We start from the raw sequence: 20,667 nt of genomic DNA, 5'->3' as shown, positions 1-20,667 counted from the left end.
ATGGTTAAATGACTTGTCCAGGGTCATAAAACTAGTAAGAACCTGAGATCATATTTGAACTCAGCTTTTCCAAACTCCAAATCCAATACTTAATCCACTGGATCACCTACATGTAAATAGATACCATATACCTAATGGATATTATTAGTGTGAGTGCTCCCTTCATTGATACAAATTGCAATCTTATAATGTATGATTTTTGTCCATATTTTTCTATATTTTTCCACAAAGGATCCTGCAGACCTTCCTCCAAGTCCATTTATATTTTGTGGATGTCAGCAAAACAATCTAGCTGTCTCTATCTAGTTTGATTGCTATTAGTAAGTGGTTTTTATATGAAACATTTCCCCTAATCATGCCACTTCTTACATATAGGTCAAAATAAGAAATATTATCCATCATTATTATACCCACTGCTCTTTAGCTCAGTAATGACTTTGATTCTTCAGAATCTGTGGACTTTTAATATTTGTAACTATGGGATATAACTAGGAGAACATCTGTATAAAAAGTACATCTTGAAAAAATTAATAAACTTTTCCAATGCAATTTAGTCTGCTTTCTTACTCCTATTCAACTGTGGAACTCACTCATTGACTAGATAGAAATAAGTAACAATACATTTACTCAATATAATACATATATTAAATTAATCAATTTAATTAGCTACATATTATTATTCAGATAAATATTTGTCATGCATTATCCTTTTTACACAGGAATTGTTGAGGCCGTTTCCATTGAATATTCATGGATCTCATTGAAAAGGTACCAAAATATTCTACAGTTTAGTGAAAAAATCCCCAAATCTACAAACAAGAGCATCTGGAGGACTTCATCATCCTTGGGGAATGCTGTTTCTATTTGGACATTGCTTCAGTCAGCCTCTGTGATATGCAGATCTTAAATGAAGGTATATCTCTCTTTTATGCCTCATTCAGCATTATTTGTTATTGGCCATTAAACAGTTTTCTCTGTGGTTACATTTATCAAGGAGTTTTGCATAATCTTAGCATATGCATGAAAGCCGCCTTTGAGGGGAGACCCATTAATGCTATGTTCTGCTCTATAAAATCATCTTTTTTTTATGCACTCAGAAAGTAAACACTGTAGAATGCTATATTCTCTCCATTTTTCAACTAGCTTTTTGATTGTAAAGCTGTGGTCTTTTTAACAAAAGCTTCCACTTCTCATATTTTGATCAAAATAAACACAATATGCATGCATGTACATCATTCTCTACAGATGATAAAAATAGATATACAAGTCAACTGGTAATCTCCTTGACTCTTTCAGGCTAGTAATCCAGCATATTATTTTCCCATTCTTTTGGCACTGTCCCTTCCTTGAGATAGATTGTAAAAAATATGTTCAATGTTTTTAAGAATGTGTCACTGCCAACAAAGATTTCCTCAGGGTGTGTTTGGTATTGACAGATGCTCTTCTTGATAAATTGATTCTCTCTTTCCTCTATATGCCAATTTCATATGTGAATACTCTGGATTATGTGGCTCAGCTAATTTTTACCGTAGTGCTTAGTATAGTATCTGACACAAAATAGGCGATTTAAAAGGCTAATTGACTAGAAATTTTCATTTATTGTTTTACACTCTCTGTTTAGGAAATACTATTCATGACTTGTCACCCTCTATAGTATTGTACAAATAAGTTCTGCACAAATTATTATACTATTAAACAAATTATGAACTAGTGTTACCTTTGACTTCCATTTTTCTCTATTTGGCAGAGATTAAATGTATACTTTATAAGGTGGATTCTGGTATTTTTTTTTCACTTTGTCATATCAAGATAGTTTCCCTTCAGTCATATTTTCACAAGAAATAATGAAAATTAATATCTTTTCAATTTTTGGCATTTCATATTTTAGCATCTAGATCATTTTACCATTTGAGCAGGTCATGTTGTACGTACTTCAATTGTGTATTTATTCTTATCCTTAGCTTTTCTTCTATTTGGATGTTCATTTGACCTTCATCCTAAGTCATTTGTCTCATTGAACATAGAAATTTTTTACATGATTCCCCAATATTTAATCACTTGTTTCAGGTCTCTTACTATATTAATAGTTTCATTTTTATGTTTTACTGTTTAGTCTTTGACATATCTAATACCTTCCAAATAATAAATTTTAATCAGTTATTTATTAATTTTAAATATAAAACCTTTATCAAAGAAAGTTATTATAAAATTTGTCTTGTCCATTTATATTACCCTTCTAAAGTTTGCTACAATGGATTTATTTATGCAAGTTTTTTTTTAATTTTATGTCATAAAATTGTGCATTTTATCTCGTGATCCTATCTCTTTGTTTAGTTGTAATCTTTTCCACTGTATATGATGTATCCTTTTATATTTAATTCACATATCTCTTTGGAACTTATGTGGCTATGTAGTATGAGATAGTCTAATCCTAATTTTGGCCACTTTTCCTAAAACTACTATCCAGTTTTCCCAGCACTTTTAGGCATTTTCTTTTATTTTTCAAATATAGAACTTATTTTTAATAAACTTTTCAACATTTATCTTTATACCCACTCTTACACTAAAAACAGTAAATATCAAATTATAATACTGACTTATGGGTACATTAAAGTTTATAAATCACTTTACATTGATTATTTCATTTGAATCTCTTAACCCTCTTGTGAGCTAAGTACTTCAGGTATTATTATCCTTGTTCTACAGACAAGGAAACTGAGTATCGATAAAGTTATGTGGCTTGCCCATAGTCTATTAATGTCAAATGTAGAATTTGAACCAGAAATATCTTTCAGTTTCCAAGTCTATCACTCTATTCACTATGGCAGCTACTCTCAAAACAAATGTGACTTAGTTTAAAGGATTTTGTCAATTTTTTTGTAGGATTCCTCTATTTCATCATTTTTGTAATAGATGTTGGCAACAGGTTGCAATGAGACTTTTGCTTCTATGAACTGAATGAAAAAATTGACCAAGTATTCAAAGAAATTATATTTCTTATTGTCTTTGAACATACAATAAAATCAATTATTTCTACTATTTTTTCTGCTTCTTCAAGGAAAACCTGTATTTACTATTTAGCTGTAATTTCCTTTTATCTTTTGGCTTTTTATTTTATGATCAATATTTATATTCTTCCAATGTTATTCTTATTAGTTGGATTAAGATCTCTAATTTATCTATATAATATAATTATGTTTATAGATATTTTAAAGATTTCAGAATCAGCACCTTTCTGCTACATTTTAAATTTTTTTAATTTATTAATATTTGTTTTAAATGACAAAAATCTGCATATTATCTCTCACTTTATAAAAGGTATCTTATAACAAAGTAAAATAATTAAGAATAACTAATAATACATTGGCCTTATCTGAAAATATATACAACATTTTACATTTGCTATATATTACACACACAACAATCTATTCTTTTATCCTTAACTGAAATCTATTTTTCTCCCTCCCCTAATGCCCCTGAAAAAAGAAAAGAAAAGAAAATTCCCTTGTAACAAATATGAATGGTCAAACAAACAAATTCCCCAAGTGGTTGTAGACATGGATATATTCTATTCCACACTGTAAAACTATTTTCTCTCTATCTTGGCATTGTCATTATACAAGTTGTTCACTTGGTTCTTCTAACTTCATTCTTCATCAGTTTATATAAATCCTCAAAATTGTTTCTTTTCGTATTGATGTCATGATATAAATTTTTCTGCTGGCTCTATTTACTTCACTCTGAATGAGTTCATATAAATCTTTCAATTTTTTTCAATAACCTATTTCCTCATTTTTGCTTAATAGCACAATAGTAGTCTATCATAGTCATATATCACATCAATCATCATTCTACCACCATCCCTTTTAAAAGCAGAAACTCACCAATAAAGACTTCTAATACCAGATATTCAGCTTCATTATTTTGAGACTAATAAAAATCTACGAAAAAAGCTTATAAGTTTTCAAGAAATGGTTCTAACAACCTTAAGTAACTGCTTGTTTTATGTAGACCCCACAGACTATGAAAATATTAATATTCAGAAATTCCATAAGTAACAGGAACCTCTTACCAGGCTCTGGCATTGTCCAAGCCTCACACTTAAAGTGCTCACTGGGATCAGATGACTGTCCTATGCCAGCCAGATTGGTTGCAGCAATTTTGAATTCATAAAATGCTTGCTCTGTCAAGTTTTCCACCTATTTTGAGTAAAAAAATAAGAGAAAAAAAGCAATATGGAATTGTAATTTTCAAAATAGTTCAGGGGAAAATAGAGTTCTTATAATTAATTTGCCACTTGCTACAAATAATTAGTAAGACTTACTGATGAAGTGTGCTGGCAAGTTAGGAAAAGTTTTGATGCAAGCTACAAAACAATAAAACTCTTTCTGCCTAATATATCAAAGAAGAAAGATCTGGGTATAAAAAGTTCTGTATATATCACAAACTAGCCAAGTGACCTAGATCAAGTCACATTCATCATTTTGAGATTTAGAAATAACATAGTCTATACTTTTTTCAGTTTAGAGATGTGAAGAATCTATAGTAATCAGTAGTGACACATTAAGGTTTGCTCAAAGTCAAGCAAGAAATGAGGAACAAAGCCAGAATTTAGATGTAATTAATTATTCCCAATCAAGGGTCCTATCCTATTCCAAGGACTCCATACACGTTTAGCTCTAAGGTTTTATATCTATGATTCCCAAACTCTGTGATCTAAATCATGAGCCAAGCAGAACTTTCTATCAGGATACTCTTGGTGTACTGTTATACAAAAACAGAAAGAATAGGTTTTGATCCAAAATTACTCTCTTAGAGTCTAATTATGAGAAGAAATGTTTAGGAAAATGTCAACAACCAAAAGTATCTGAGCCAGGGTATAGCCTGTGTGGTATAGTAAAAATAATACTCGACTGAGGCAGAAAAGCTATCCTTTATCCCTGCCTCTAGCACTAATTTGTTATAGGGCCTTGGGTTATCTCTTGAGCCTCTTTATGACTCAATTTCTTCATCAGTAAAATGAGAGAATTGGACAATATGATCTTTAAGGTCCTAACAATGTTAAAATATTCTGATTTGCTTTCATTTTATTGGTGAGTAATTGTACTTATATATCACATTATCAGTTCCATTGAATTCTGGAACATAAGACATTACATGACTACAAAAACAAAAAAAGCAAAAATATTTCTCAGACTGAAGGAAGAGAAAAATCAAAGGGATACAAACTGTAAAGATTCTTTCTTTGATTGGAGAAGAATTAACTTCATGCCAATTTTGATGATGTGCTTCACGTTTGTCTATATAGTAACCAAGGATTGGTGATCCTCCACTGAATTTTGGCACCTTCCAACCAAGAGTCATTGAATGGCCATCACAGTTGAGAAGAGTTATTCCATAAGGATATGACGGAGCAGCTAGAATAAACATGTGGAAAATTATTAATAACAGATATAAATGACAACTCACCTATTTCCAGCTCATTCCTCACAATTTTGTGAGGTCAATAGGCTTCAACTATCATCATTCCTCTTTTATAGATGAGAAAAAGGAGTCTAAGAGATTGCAGTCCTAAGTGGAACCTGAAGCTACATCTTCTGACCACAAGACCCATCCATGCTCAATCTACTGCAACCCACAGGCCATCTCTTTGAAAACTGGATAAAGTATACACATTTTTTAAAAAGATCTTATCAAATAAGGAATTCCAGGTTAATAAGTAGATGATTATCCAAGTGACATTTTGTCCCAACCCAATATTATGTTTACTGGGATCTCAGAGGGAGAAAGGAGAAGATATGGTTTCCCACTTTTATTATCTCCTCCAAATAAAATTAATTTTTAGGAAGCAATTACTACAAAGTTCCAGCAGAAGTTCTATTTTTGACTTTTTCCCAAACTTTATTTTTTGTCCTGTCTAATCCAAATGTAGGTCATTTACTTTACTTTATACTTTAAACTTTCTTTAGAGTGCTGTCAAAATTCATACTCTATTCCTTTCAATTGTCAAATCTTCCTATAGAATTCAATGCATTTTAGGATTGAGAACTAAAGGGAATCTTAAAGGTAACCTCCTCAGAAATGTAGTAAAGCAGGAGAGCCAAAAATCAAGCCAATCCCTATGACACTAATCCAGGGTCCATAACACTATATTACATAGAATTCTTACAGTATTATAAAATTGCCTGAATTATTTCAAAACTATTTTGGAAGCATGAACCAACAGATTTCGTTCAATGTGAATATTGAGGAGATGAAGGAGAGTTAATATCTACTAGCATAAAGAATAACAAATGGCTGATCTATACTTAATGATGTTTATGGTTCTTACTGAATATGGCTTCCTATTAGTCTGCTATCCTGTGGAGTCTTCTGAATAATTTACATAAGTGTTCATTTGTACCCACCTTTAATGAAGCCTCCATTTACAAATAGGCACTATTTACCCAGCAGGTTAAATTGAAATGCTAAAAATTGGTCCCAATCTGGCATATTCTATGTCTTTGAGAAAGTTCTACTTAGAACCTCCACCCTTCTATTAACCTGAATAAATGAGAGCTAAAAAGCAGTTATTTTCATTGCATAAAAATCTGTCAGAAAATTAGCATTAATTTACTAGGAATTACTTAAAGTGGTGAATGGGAATTTTTTATGTTACCTACAGGATATGGGAAACCAAAAAATAAGAAGTTAGAAGAATGATCCTTTGCCTAAAGAGCAATATACTTTTTGCTATCATGTCACTTCAAATATTATCAGTTAAAAATTCCTTGACAATGTCAGTTAAGGACATATGGTTAAGACGAAATTGTACCCTTTTCAATCTGCTTCCAAAGTTAGTTGAGAAATTTAGAAGGCAGAAGAGAGAAATATTCTTTCTTAGAATTCTATTCACTTCCATAAACAATTAAATGTTAGGAGTAAAAAGAATGATATATTTTTTCTCAAGGAATGTACAGTCAAATAGAGAGAGTAATAATTACACAGTTATAATATTGGGAGGAATGAGAAAAATGCAAAGGAAAAATCCAGACAAATGGCTGTAAAAAATTCAAGGAGGTCTTAGTAATACTATTATTGATAAAATTTACTTCCTACAAAATTTCCTAAAATCTTATTGCTAATGTGTAAATTAAATCTGATTTTTTGTCCTAAATAACAAAAGGAGTAACTAAAATAATTGTTATGAAATCACAGATACAAAATGTTACCATCTCTGAAACTTTGGTCCTGAATTAATCTGTTTGGCTACCTACATTGACCAAACTACCTGGATAATTGGTGAATCTCTCCTGCTATGTAGACATAGCGGCATAATAAAAGCTCAATTATGTGAACATTATAAACTCACTAGGGTGACAGATTGGAGTTCCTTGATTTAAGAAGGACACAAAAAGTTACTGAAGCAGTACAATTCTTGCATACATCTGGGAAGACAAGTGCATTAAAGCTTCTACTATAACTTTTATTGTCAGTACAGACATTCTCAAACAAATGTGACCTCTAATCATTTTTTCTCTATTTTTAATTTGCACTTTATTAGGACATTATCATTTCTCCCTCTCACACTGGCATTTCCAGGACAAGTGGTCAATTGATGAGACATTTCAACAGAAATGTATATTCTCTGTACAACAATTTACATCCTCCTTTTTCCTCTGGTTATATTCCAAATGGCATCATAAATGTTTATTCAAGCAGAAATTAAAACTTATTGAAGAACTGAAAATTGGAGCCAAAGAACACATCAATTACTTACTGAGGGCAGCCTGGACTTTTATTACATCAGACTCTTGTGAGTTTTCACTAGTCCCAACAGCATTAACAGCTTTAACACGGAAGATGTATTGTTCTCCAGTTGTTAAACCATGAACAACAAACCTGGAAAAAAAAACCTCATGAATCAGAGTTTTTGTTTTCAATGTTTTATCTATTTTCTCCTCTGCTATGAGCAGAAATCATTCCCAATGCTTCATAAAAATTATTCATTTGAGCTGAAGTGAAGTCTACTTTTTAAGTTCCTTAATACTAGAATACTGTGTATCTAATTTCTTTTTTCACTTGGCAATTATTTTAAGTCTGCTAAAGTCAATACTCCAGGAACAAAACAGAAAAGTACTCAGTTCTAGCAAGTTCTAATACAAATCACCTTCCCTTTAAAAATTATGTTACTACACATTTAATATGGATTAAAAGTTATGAGAATTACTCTGCCTTCATAGTGACCTTTAGTCTGTGAAAGCACTGATGGTAGCTATTTTCAGGGTGACTTCCCTTTCATTCCCACATTTTCTGGGTTTTGTTCCACGAAGGTGCTCAATAAGAAAAATGCTGAGAGATACTCCTGTATCCCCAAAATAATTATTACCCCAGTCAAGCTACCAAACAAAGTAGAAGGTAATTAACAAGATACCAGGTGGCATGAATATTTTGTCAGTAGCTTAAACATTGTTTTTATATATTTGATGTAAAGATGTATGTAGAAATAGATAATAGATGACAGATAGATATATTTATCTATCACACGACTCTATCTTAAAGTGTATAGTCCTAGAAAATACAAGAAATTCTAATGAAATGTTTATGGTAAATTACTTGGGAAGGGGTGATAATGATGATAAGGATAATAATTTCATAATTTCATGAAGTCATGCTATTATTGTATTCTTTTAAGTAGAATAATTTAAATAACTTCTCATTTACTCAGTGCTGTAATTACATGGGTAATGGAATACAAAATAATGTGCCACCCTATAATTAGAAGAATAAATAGAATATAAGTATGCTTAATAATTTTTATTTAGGAATTGCTAATGCATTTTAGGATGTTTTGTTGGTGTTATTCTGAACCAGTGTTTTTATTAGTATAAAAAATTCTGGTATGGAAATGCTCTCAACCAACATAGATTGGTAGTTTATCTGACACTTACAGTCTTAATTCCTTGAAGCAGTTATTAAACAAAAATCAATTATGTTTAAGACCTTTATATTGAATACATGTGTTCTTAAATATTCCACAGAGATCTAAGTTCTCCTTTTAAAAGTCAAACAAATAACTGATAAAAATTCCAAAACTCTTTTTTTATCCAAAAGATATAACTTAACGATATTGCATGTTTAGATTTAATTGTCGATTTCTTTAAAAGATGAAACAAAACCAAAGTTAATTGTCTTGCTAAAAGTGAATATGAGGAGAAACTCTATTATAAAGGTTTTCATCCATTTAGAAAGAGGATTTTAATGCATTTCAATACCTTAATATCTTAAAAGGAGCAAAAGGGAAACTGGAAAGGAGTTTGGCAAAAATTAAGAGTAGATCATCATTAATACTATATATCACAATAATTATCAAATATATAAATAACCTAATAGTCAAATGATATACATTTAAGAAAATTTAGTAAACTATGAAGTTGAAGAAAGTCATAAAAGGTCTAACATAGAGAAATAATACAATTACATAAGAGAAAGAAACATTCTCCATAGATAAATGGTCAAGTTTTTAATAGAATGGTGAATTTTTAAAAATTGAACTAAAACTTGGTGATACTGTAATGTATTTGAACTGTTCTGGTTTTTAATTTGATTATTAAAAAAGAAGTAACTACATATACTCTGTGATCTAGAAATTTCACTTCTAAAATCATGCTATAATAATATCAAAGGCAAAAAAGGCTTAATAAATAGCAAAATATTTGTAAACAGGCTTTTTGTTGCAAAAATTAACTATAAACATAGTAGGTACATATCAATTCTAAAATGCTTATAAATTATCATATAGACATTTCTACACATTTATGTAAATAAATGCAATGGGCTATTATGTAAAAAGAAAAGTTAAATATAAGGAATTCAGAGAAACAGGAAGATTTTGTGAACTGAGTTTTTGCTTAATTGGATTTCTTTAAAAAAAAAAGTAAGTAGAATTCCACAGTGGACTGGGACAGGGTGAGGATATTTTCAGTTATGACTATGGCCTCAAAACCATAAACAACTGAAGAGATTTTAGAAGAAACAATGTATCTAGAACTATAGTAAAAACATCTTAATTCACAAAAGGTAGGATATATTGCTGAATGAAGAAAATGTTTCTTCCATTCGTCTTTCCCATGAATCTCTTACTGACTCATAACATAATCTTAAAAAATTAAAGCTTAAAAAAATACCTGACAACTTATGGCAACTTAATACTTTTGACTGTTTATAACATTCTTTTGTAGTCCAATTAGCAGAATGCATACAAGGATCACAGAAAGAATTAGAGAAGGGGCTCAACCTGCTGGAGAACTAGTTCTCAAAAGTGGTGAGGAGCAGTACCAGGGATCTAAAGGTCTTGGATGCTAATTAAGATCATTCCAGAAAGTTGGTACCAATCTTTTGTTAACGTCAGCCTCCAAAAAAAAGAAGAAAGAAAAGAAAAAACCACACAAATGAGAAACTATTTGTTACTCTTCCAATTATTAATTAGGATGTTTGAGGAACAAATTTGAAAAAAAAAACCACTACCATTTAGACTTTATCTACCACAAAGCTCTATTGACTTTCAGAAAATCCTAAGCTATGTGATACATTTTACTTACTGTTCAATTTTATAGATAAAAGGAAAGAGAGAGGATCTCATTTGTGTTAGAGATATGAAATATTTGATCCTTATGCATAATGCATTAGGGCATTATAGTTATGGAAAGGGGATTCATATTAAACTGTTACAAGTCTATCAAAGAATTCCAAAGCACAAATAACCCTAGAACAGTGATGGCAAATTTAAAGCACAAGTGCCAAAGATGGCACACACAGAGCACTCTCTGTGGCCATTTGGTCGGTCTCCCCACCTTCCCCCAGCGTTCCTTACTATAAAGGCAGAGGGACTTGGGCAGAACTGCTTTCCACCCCCTCTCCACTATGCTTAATGACATTTTCCCCATCCCCTGCCCTTCTGCCCTGCAGCCAATGGGAACACACAGGAGGTAAGGTGGATGACTCACAGGCAGCAGATCTGGAGGAGAGCAGGGCCCTTGGGCTGGTCCCTTCCCCCTCTCTCGACTTGCTGAGGACACTCCTCATTTCACCACCTCCCTGCCCAGCAGCCTGATAGAAGCACTTTCTCCTTCCTCTGTGTGGGGTAAGGAGTTTGGGGGGTTGGATGTGCCTGGTGTGAGAGAGGAACATAGCACATGGTCTGGGAGGGGCCAGGCACAGTATTTGGTCTGGGGGGACAGATCCAGAACTCTGTCTCCAAAAGTTTTGCCATCACTACCTTAGACATTTTTTTTGAAAGAAGAAGAAAATAAATTTGATGACCCAAGCTTCAAGAGACAAAAGGAAAGCTTGGGCATTTTTAATTCCCCCTTCCAAGGGAAGGGAAATTATTTAGAAAAGGTAAATCAAATCCCTGAAGAAGGAAGATGGACTGCTAAGGAAGTTCTACCAACAGAGAGGAGAATACAATTCAGGCAATCTCAGACAGGTCCTCTAATTCATTCTGACTTGCTTGCCAGGTACACTTGGTAGTCTAGACTTTTTTTGTTTCCTTTTTTGTTTTGTTGTTTCTGGGAGAATGTCCCATGTGTATAGTTTGCACCTATGCCATAGGAAAAGACACAGAGTCATAAGAGCATAAATTTAGAGTTGGAAGGAACCTTCTGATACAATCATCTCATTTTGCAGATTAGGAGCCCAGATCCAGAGATAAGTGGTTCAACGATAATTATACAGGGAGTATCTACATACCAGAGGTGATCTTTGAACATATAACCTCTGACTCCAAAACTATTTTTCTTTCCAGTGCACTACCTTGCCTTTCCTTGCAAAGTTGTAACTTCCCCAATGTGAAGTAAAGCTTCAATGGCCATTCCTTCTTCCAGTGCCTACCTCTAAAATAGATCTATCCCCAACCAATTTATAACAACCTAGGATATAAGAATCGAGCTGATTGTGTATTAGAAGGGGAAATATGAAAATCAGCAAGGTGATCTTAAACTCCTGGATTACTTTTATGTTTTGTCACTTTTAAAATAATTTATTCAAAGGAAAGTTTTGCATCTTGGTATTGGGTCTTGAAAAAAACTTGATGTTTTGACCTCTTCTGTCAATAAATGTCTGAACATATTCATTTTATTCACATTTTCATTAAAAATATCGAAATATATCAAATTTAGATCCCAAGTTTGGAAAACATGAATTAATTGGATTGCAAATGAGTAAGCAATGTTCTTTAAAAGGAAGTTGTCATTTTGCTTGTTGCAAATATGAAGAGCTTTCCATTACAATAGTAACTTCAATAACATAAAAAATTGAAAATTTTACATCATTATTTACCTGTTATAATCAATAGGCTTGTGATTACAGGGTTCCCATTTGTTTGATCCTGCGACACAGCAGTCAATATAGTAGCCTATAAGGTCTTCTTCATGTTTGGGTTTATCCCATTGAACAACAACAGATGTTTTTGTATTCCTTGAAGCAAGCACACGACCAGGAGCAGAAGGGGCAACTACATGGATAAGATTTTTTAAATAGTTTTATACTGGAAATATATAATAAAAACAGGTAAAATATCTATTCTTTGTGGTTGTATACTTTATGAGATAACCATGGAAGCAATGGTTTAGAAGAGAAAGCCTAAGTCTATCTCCATAACAAGGTCAGGTGTAAATATCACAGTTTGTAACTTTGGGAAAAAAAGAGGAATAGGACATTGGGGGAAAAAAAGTTTTCTCTTTTAAAAAAGGATTTTAAAGAGATATATCCTGACTTCTTTTTAACCAGTCCCTTTTTGTGATGTTTCCTGATCCTACCCCACTCAATAGAAAATAACCAAAATTACATAAATAGTGATTTAAATACTATGGTTTCAGATTAAGGTATTTTGGTTATTTAAATATCATAATTAACTGAGTTACCAGATAATTTATTTATTTAAAATTGAGTATCATTTTCTAATGGGTTTGAAGACAACTGAAATCTAAACATCTTAATTATCCCAAGTAGAATTGAATTTGCAGATGACAAGAATTTGGAAGGGATCAAACTAAAAAAAAAAAAAGAATTAGAAAGTATAGAAAACTCATCTGAATCTAATGTGATTGCATTTAATAGGAATGAATGTGAAGTCGTATTAGTTGGGTTCAAAAATATCCACTTTATAAATCTAAGCTATGAGAAATATAAGACTACAACTCATCTGAAAAAAGACTTGGGAATTTTAATGAACTTCAGAGTCAATAAAAGGCAACGGTATGATATGCAAACCAAAAGTACAAAGATAATTTCAACCTACAATAAGAAAATCATTAAATCTAGTGGGGGATATGCCAAATGTTAAAAAGAAAATCAGTAAACTACAACACACATGAAAAAGGAGAGTAAACAGAATGGTGAGGGGCCTTATAGTAAAGAAATATTTGATTCAAAGGAATATGGGATTCCTAAAGAAAGGGAGTCATAGGGAGAATGAGATAATTCTAATGAAGGATTTGAAGGATTACCATGGAGAAAAAAGATTAAATTTGTTCTGCTTATTCCCAAAGGGGGGATGAAGTTCTAGAGATGCATATTTAAGCTTGATGAAGGGGAAAACTTCCTAATAGTTACAGCCAAACCGCACCCCCCCCAAAAAAAATAAATGGGCTATCTTGAACTGTAGCAAGTTCCTCACCAACAAAGGTTTCCCAGTGAATGCTGAAAGACCACTTGTTAGTTATTTAGAACATTGGTCAAGGATTGAACCAGACAAGATAGCCTCTGAGTCTGAGGTACCAGTTAACACTGAATAGTATTTTTCTGGGATTATTTTTTTTTTTTTTGGTGAGGTTTGATTTGGCTTTGGTTTTCGTTTTCTGATCCTTTCAAGAATCTTTGGGGAAAATGAGAGTCAGGCCTAGAGACAGGAGGTCCTAGGTTCAAATCTGGCCTCAGACACTTCTCAGCTGTGTGACCCTAGGCAAGTCACTTGACACCCAAAGCCTAGTCCTTACCACTTTTCTGCCTTGGAGCCAATACATAGTATTGACTCCAAGATGGAAGGTAAGGGTTTAAAAGAAAAGATTCCTTGAGAATTATAGTATCCTGGGGAGGTCACTACAGCTAAGTCCCAATTAGTCCCAATAATGAAAATTGTGATAAGAGCAAAAGATGAGAAGTGTCTTGAAGATTCAAATTTATTACAAAATTATGAAATGTAGAAAGTAAAAAAATTGCAGAATAGTATTTCTAAAATTTATATAAAAATATGACAAAGATATTTTTATTTTTGTTAATATATTTTAGTAACATTGATTGGACTCTTCTAAGGCTTTAACACTTTGTACATATACTGAGAAGTGTAAAATCTTCCTTCAAAATAGCACATTCTAATTATTCAAATTTACACTACACTCCAAATTATCCTGTACATATATCATTTATATGCATGGATATCCCCTTCCATATTAAGACTTTCACCTTTGCAATTTTGATTTTTTAAAATGGGAATTTGGGGGGTGTTTTGCAGAAGCCACAGCATGTAAAGTATTTTTATTTAACATTAACCTGTAGCCAAATACTTACCCCAAATTTTACAGTAAGGTACTGTAAACACTCCATAATGGAAAAAAAATTTTTAATTACATCTCTCCTCTGGTGTGAAGGAAGGACCAAAAATTTTTACATGGATTTTCCAAATCTCTGGCACCCAAACCCTAACCACTGAGATCTGAAAGCGATACTTGAAGTTGTTTGCAAATTGTCTCCCCAGTTGGAGTGGAATTTTCTTGAGGGTAGGGACTGGTTGGGTATTTTAAATCTCCAGAGTTCAGCATAGTAGGAACTTAATAAATGCTTATTAATAGTACTAACTTTTCAGTTTTCAAAGTATTTTCTTGGCAACAATTTCTAGCTGTATTGTAATTTCCATTCTATAAATTAGAAAACAGATCGAGAGAGAGTAAGTTACAGTCAGAGTCACACATTAAGTAAATGTTGGATTCAGGGCTTTAATTCAGGTCTCTGAAAACAAGGACTGGTGCTCCCACCTTTACAATATGATGTCTTTCACAAATTTAACTAGCATAAAGTTTACAAATATTCTAAAGAGTGTGGCTTTAACAAAAAGTAGAAAGAAGGAACGTGAGAGAAATAGTATAAGAAAATACAAAGAATAGCATTTTAATATTCCAACCATTTCACATTCTTTTCTGATTTTGTGCAGTCTTTGATTACTCACTGTCATAACTTACCAATCACATCCTGTGCCTGAATTGGTGCAGTAATTTCTGAAGGGTCACTTAGGCCATGTTTATTTGCCGTCAAAACTCGAAACACATATGGTTTCCCTTCTGCGAGATCAAAAACAGCATAGCGAGGGGATCTCACTGCTGTCTGGGAATTGACCCGTTGCCAGCTCCCACTACCTACCATAGACTACATCAACAATAAAAAACATCAAAAGTATTTTATAACTTGATAACTTCATCAATATTAAAAGTTATATATTCATAAGATTTAATTTTTAAAAACCACTTTTTATCAAATTTATCAAATATATTTCTCAAGTATACAGGCAAGGATAACATGGAAATCATTGCCAGTCTCTTTAAAATGTTTTCTAATCTATTCATTTTCTGGCTAATTAAGAAACATTTTTACATACAATTATAAAATTATTTTGGTAGAGGTAAAACTCTACAGTTAAATAGGTCTTCGATTAGTTTATATTTGAGCTTTGCATAAAAGTAAATTACTGACAGAGAAACCAGTATGCATCAAATAAAAATTAAGAAATTGAATGGACAAATTAACATTAATGAAATATTAATAAACTGATGATGCTATTTTACCTTTTTGCCAATAACTATACACCATGTTTTTCAAATTTTCAGATGACATAGAGCAAGAGGGATAGTCAGAATTTTAAAAGATTGATATATGCTAGAACTTTTAGTCAAATCTAATAATATAAAATTTAGTAGGTATAAATATAAAGTCTTACACAGGTTCAAGAAGTAAAGATCATTGGAGTGAGTGGAGGGAGGTAAAGCTAGTCAATAGTTCCTCTAAAAAAAAGGAAGGGGAGATTACTGAGAAGAGTCATCCTAATATGAGTCAGCAATAGAATTCTACAGAAAATAAATAAATAAAGTTACTGCTTCATGAAGAGAGGTCAGATCTAGATCACTCTTCTTGGATATCTTTGAACAAACAGTGGATGACCAAATGTCAGGCATGTTGTGTTGGGGAATATTTTTTGGCATTTTATTGTGCAATTTCATTAGCAAAGTTTGAAAATCGCTTTAAAAATCATCTCTGAAGAATCCACATGCTGAAACAACCTGTATCCAACCCTATAAAATTTGAAGGTGAGATGTCTTCATATGAAACTTCTTGGAGAAATTAGTATGCCTATCTGAAGAGTTGACAGCTCTGTACTAGATTCCTCTTAGAAGGGGTCCATTTCTTCTCATTAAAAGTGGAAAGTTATTTTCTGTTTATTAAATAAAAATTATTCACTAGTATATATACTATTAGACTGAAAATCAATCTAAAAGGTTTTTATCTTTATCTCTCTATATAAATAAGAGAATGAAAAAAATAGCTACTTAGAACCTGAGAAATGAGGGAACAGACAAGAAGTAGAAAAGGAATTTCAATCTTTCCTACAATTATCTAGAAGCTCCTTTTAGAGGAGAGTCTCACTTCTGATAAGGCAAACTATTAAAATGAGCTTTTGATACTATATCAAGAAAAGTGTTTAAGTTACAAAGGCACATTTTTATTAAAACTTGTAACTATATGACCATGTATTGTCAATTATCTATTTGCATATATGTATGTAAACACATACATACATCTTGTCTTTCCAAATAAATTATATGTAATCTTCATATGATAACAATGTCTTAACACTTCTTTGTATCCTCCACAGATTCTAGCATAGTTCTTTGTCTAGAGTATTAAGTTACTAGTCATTGAATAGTAAAGATTATACATGAGAATAGCTTGATACTAATAGAATGCTTAACACTGTACCAAGGTGTTTCATTAATACTTTCTCTAAAGGGTGATAGTCTACTCTTAACTGCTGGTATTTTTTGGTTTTAATAGCTTACATGAAGTCTTGAGTATGGAATATGTATTCCTAAAAATTCCAAATGATAATAAATGTCACATTTAAAAGAAAGCATTTTTAAAACACTATTCAGTGGTTGCTAAGTTTTAAAAGGACACAAGTAGTTTATATGTTGGGAAATTTATGTTTAAGGATATGTACTAAAATGTGATATAAGAGCAAGCTTAAGCCTAATTTTACATTTCCCCTTTTTTATGAGCTAGAGGTATTTTATGTTCTTTTACTTTATAAAATCTAGATTGCTCTTAACTTATCTTCATTTTGTACTGAACATTACATATGACTGTCAAACAGAATAAGAAAATGGAAATAAAATGATGACATCGATCATATATTTCTTCTATAGCCAGGTTCCTCTTTGACCTTCAATAGAACACATGTAACAAAAGACATCTGGAATTCCCTTCGCTAGACCTCTTTCTATTCCAAACATTTCCACTTCTCAAAGTCTTGCACAGGTGCCACTTTCTTCATGAACTTGTCCCCCATGGCCAAGAGAGAAACTTTTCCGACACAGAACTCTGGTACTAATCCTTTATAACTCTTATGCATGTACGATTTTGCATTATAGTTATTTGTATTCAAGTCTTTTCCCTCAATAATTTATGAATTCTACAATGGCAGGGTCTATGTCTCCTTTTCTTTGTAGATCTCTTGCCTCCTGTCACTGCATATTGTAGATGCACAACAAATGAATATTGTGGCAAAGTTTGCCCTCCCTTCTTTTGTTAATTACCTATCCATTTTGTAGGTTGAAATTTCTCCTTGGTAAAGTAAAGCTCCTCAATACCTCACACTGACTGTTCTAATCCTCTTGGTACATTGATTAATGCAGAGTCCACAGTACACCCTAAAGCTTGTCTCCTTCCATCCAAATGTACCTGCTCCATGTGTCATTGCTTCAACATCTGACTCTCAGAGTACATGACAGTAGGTGGTAATATGTTAATCAAATAAACTAATGCATCTCTCCTAATGCGTTAATTCACTGATGAGTTCTCATTCCAGATCTTAGCCTTGAAGCAATGATGATAATATCGGATAATTCAGGCACTGTCCAGGGCCAATGGTGACAACATTTTTCATCCAAATGTTGGCAGACGTGTCTTTGCCACTCACAGACTTCTGTAAGCCTCTGACTATTCTGGGCAACATAACTTAGAACACATTAGTTTAATGATCAGCTCTCACCTCCTTCCACTAGTGTATATGATAAAAAAAAATCCCTCTGAAGAGTAAAAGTAATATGTGAATCTTCTTCCCTTCTACTCCTCCATGAGTCTCAATTTCCTCAACTATAAAATGAGTGTAGGAGTGAACTAGGGACCTCTGAGGTTCCTTTCAGAACTAGATCTATCATCCTATGGTCTTATTACCTCTTGGGCATAAGAAAGAACAGTTGGGCAGATTTATAGCCAGTGGTGCTGGGGCTCAAGCTAAGCTTCACAGGACAGGTCAAAGGATAATAACCGGAAGCATGTCCCCAAATAAATTTTTCAGGGACATTCAGTTGTAGGGAGCAGAGGAACTAGGCTGGAAAGTACTCACCTGGGTCTAAGCCTGAGGATGTCACACAGCCCATTCTTAACAAATTATTCTCACTAATTGCTAAATTCAATTGTTTCTATACTAATGAAGCAGTCTGCATCATATCAGAATACCCTAAATATCAATGTCTTAGACCAAAGTTCGCATTACCCTACCCTAGTCATGCCACTGGGGAGTATAGATGGACATTTGGTGATCAAAACTTTTTGTTCATTTCCATTGATCTAAAGGTTTCGATTTTTTTTTCAACCAAAGTAGGTCTGAATCTGCATCCTTGATGTCATTCAAATACATTATCCTGTTATTGCTTTCTTTACCATAGCTCCCTAGCCAACCACGACACAGGAAAAGATGACTCACCTGATTATTTCTCTTTTAGGAAAATGTTTGGAGTTAAAGTAGGGGGGACTGTACAAAGGCCACCGTACCAACAAATGTAACTACACCGTACCTTCTCAATGAAATACATTAATGGCTCTTTGCCACGGGGAACAGGTGGATCCCAGCTGAGCACAACATATGTTTTGCTGATTTCTGAAGCATGTACATTGGTGGGAGGTCCTGGAATCTGAACATCGCCTGGAGGAGTAATAAACTTAGTGAGTGTTAAACAGTAGATTAGCCTGCAGGTCAGCACTTATGCTCCAGCTCAGCTTTCTGAGTTCTTTCCTAGAGGTGCATTGCCAGGGCATTAAGGACAACCATATCAGTTTTGCAGTTTAATAGCTTTCACTGCTATTTTTGGAAAGCAGGAATGCAAATTGCAAAGTACTGCTTGGCTTTACTTAGATTCAAAGTAATTATACATTATAGAAGTTCTCATAATTATTTGTATTTTTCACTTGCACTTTACAGGAAGGAAATGAATCCACAAGTTATTACTTGAAGCTAAATAGGAAGAAAAAAAAAGCAAAAGCAGCAATAGTTTCACAGAGAGAAAAGCGTTTATCTAGAAATTAAACTTTAAACTGATGATTTGTGCAAAAGCATGCGTATTTAAAATTTGTGTTCTGCAATGTGGAAACACTACAAAATGCAATTGTCCTATCTTTAATGTTTCTTTCTGGTTGTTTTCTTCTTGCACTATGCACTCAATGCTTTAAAATATCTAACAATTTCTACATTTTTTTCTCTCTTGGTAGAGTTTCAAAATATTTACACATTTAATCTAGGCATATAAATTTAAAATCATAAGTAGCTATTGACAAGACTTTTGCAATTAAGTAATGCACTAGATCACCTCATGAGTTATCTAATCTCTCTTATCTGACGTGCTTTTTATTTTCTAAGAAGTTATCAACAGCTAATTTTCCTTAAAATTATGAAAGCAACCAAAGAAATAAAGATGATTTTAAAGAGGTATGCATCTTCTAAATTTGTTCTTCTGATAATTATAATTTTAAAAATTAAGATCTATAGTTTTAACACATATTCAAATTTTGAGAAGACATCCCTAAGACTTTTAAAAATGTTCTTCAATACACAACTGTCCTCCCTGAACCAAGCCTCAAAAGATAAACTGTATAGGCACATGCAAACAGTGCCCTGAAAGATCATCTTTCATATTGGAATAGTTCAATGACAAGCATACACCAAATTTGTAAAATAACTTGGTGGAACTGACTGACCATGCTTTTATTGAGGACCATTATTGGCAAGTGGGTAGAATTGCAAACCAGGAGCCAGAGTGTCGCTGGGATAATGCCAAGGAGGTGGGAGGGGGGAGCATCAACCACTCCTTTGGCCTGCTTTGAACCCCGTGCTTGTGTCTGTGCTTAATTTCCAGCAGCTCTTTGCTCCTTTGGAACCAAACTAACTGCAAAGAAGAAAACCATGGAGACGGGAGCTACAAAATATTGGCCCATGGAATCTCAAGTCATTAAAATTGAATCGTGGCTCATTGCTAAAGTTTTAAATGATAAAGGAAGCAAATCAACAGAAAAAAAAACAAATAAAAATAAATGTAATACATCAAAACAAAATTAATCTCTACAAAATTTCCAATTTCAAGTCTC

General features: G+C 32.8%; 1 protein-coding gene across 2 annotated transcripts in view; it reads right to left on the bottom strand.

The window, feature by feature from the left end:
* Positions 1 to 20,667, bottom strand: part of MYOM2 (myomesin 2) — a 163,527-nt gene that overhangs the window by 58,583 nt on the left and 84,277 nt on the right. For both annotated transcript variants that reach the window (XM_001381469.3, XM_007476226.3), the window contains 6 exons: positions 19,104 to 19,231; positions 15,216 to 15,399; positions 12,319 to 12,493; positions 7,760 to 7,881; positions 5,230 to 5,417; positions 4,073 to 4,199 (listed from right to left, as the gene is read on the bottom strand). In XM_001381469.3, the coding sequence (XP_001381506.2) occupies positions 4,073 to 4,199; positions 5,230 to 5,417; positions 7,760 to 7,881; positions 12,319 to 12,493; positions 15,216 to 15,399; positions 19,104 to 19,231 (924 nt within the window). The remainder of the gene's footprint in view (positions 1 to 4,072; positions 4,200 to 5,229; positions 5,418 to 7,759; positions 7,882 to 12,318; positions 12,494 to 15,215; positions 15,400 to 19,103; positions 19,232 to 20,667) is intronic.

Source organism: Monodelphis domestica, chromosome 1 (assembly GCF_027887165.1).
Source record: "Monodelphis domestica isolate mMonDom1 chromosome 1, mMonDom1.pri, whole genome shotgun sequence".
Classification (NCBI taxonomy): domain Eukaryota; kingdom Metazoa; phylum Chordata; class Mammalia; order Didelphimorphia; family Didelphidae; genus Monodelphis; species Monodelphis domestica.
This window is presented reverse-complemented; position numbering and strand designations above follow the sequence as displayed.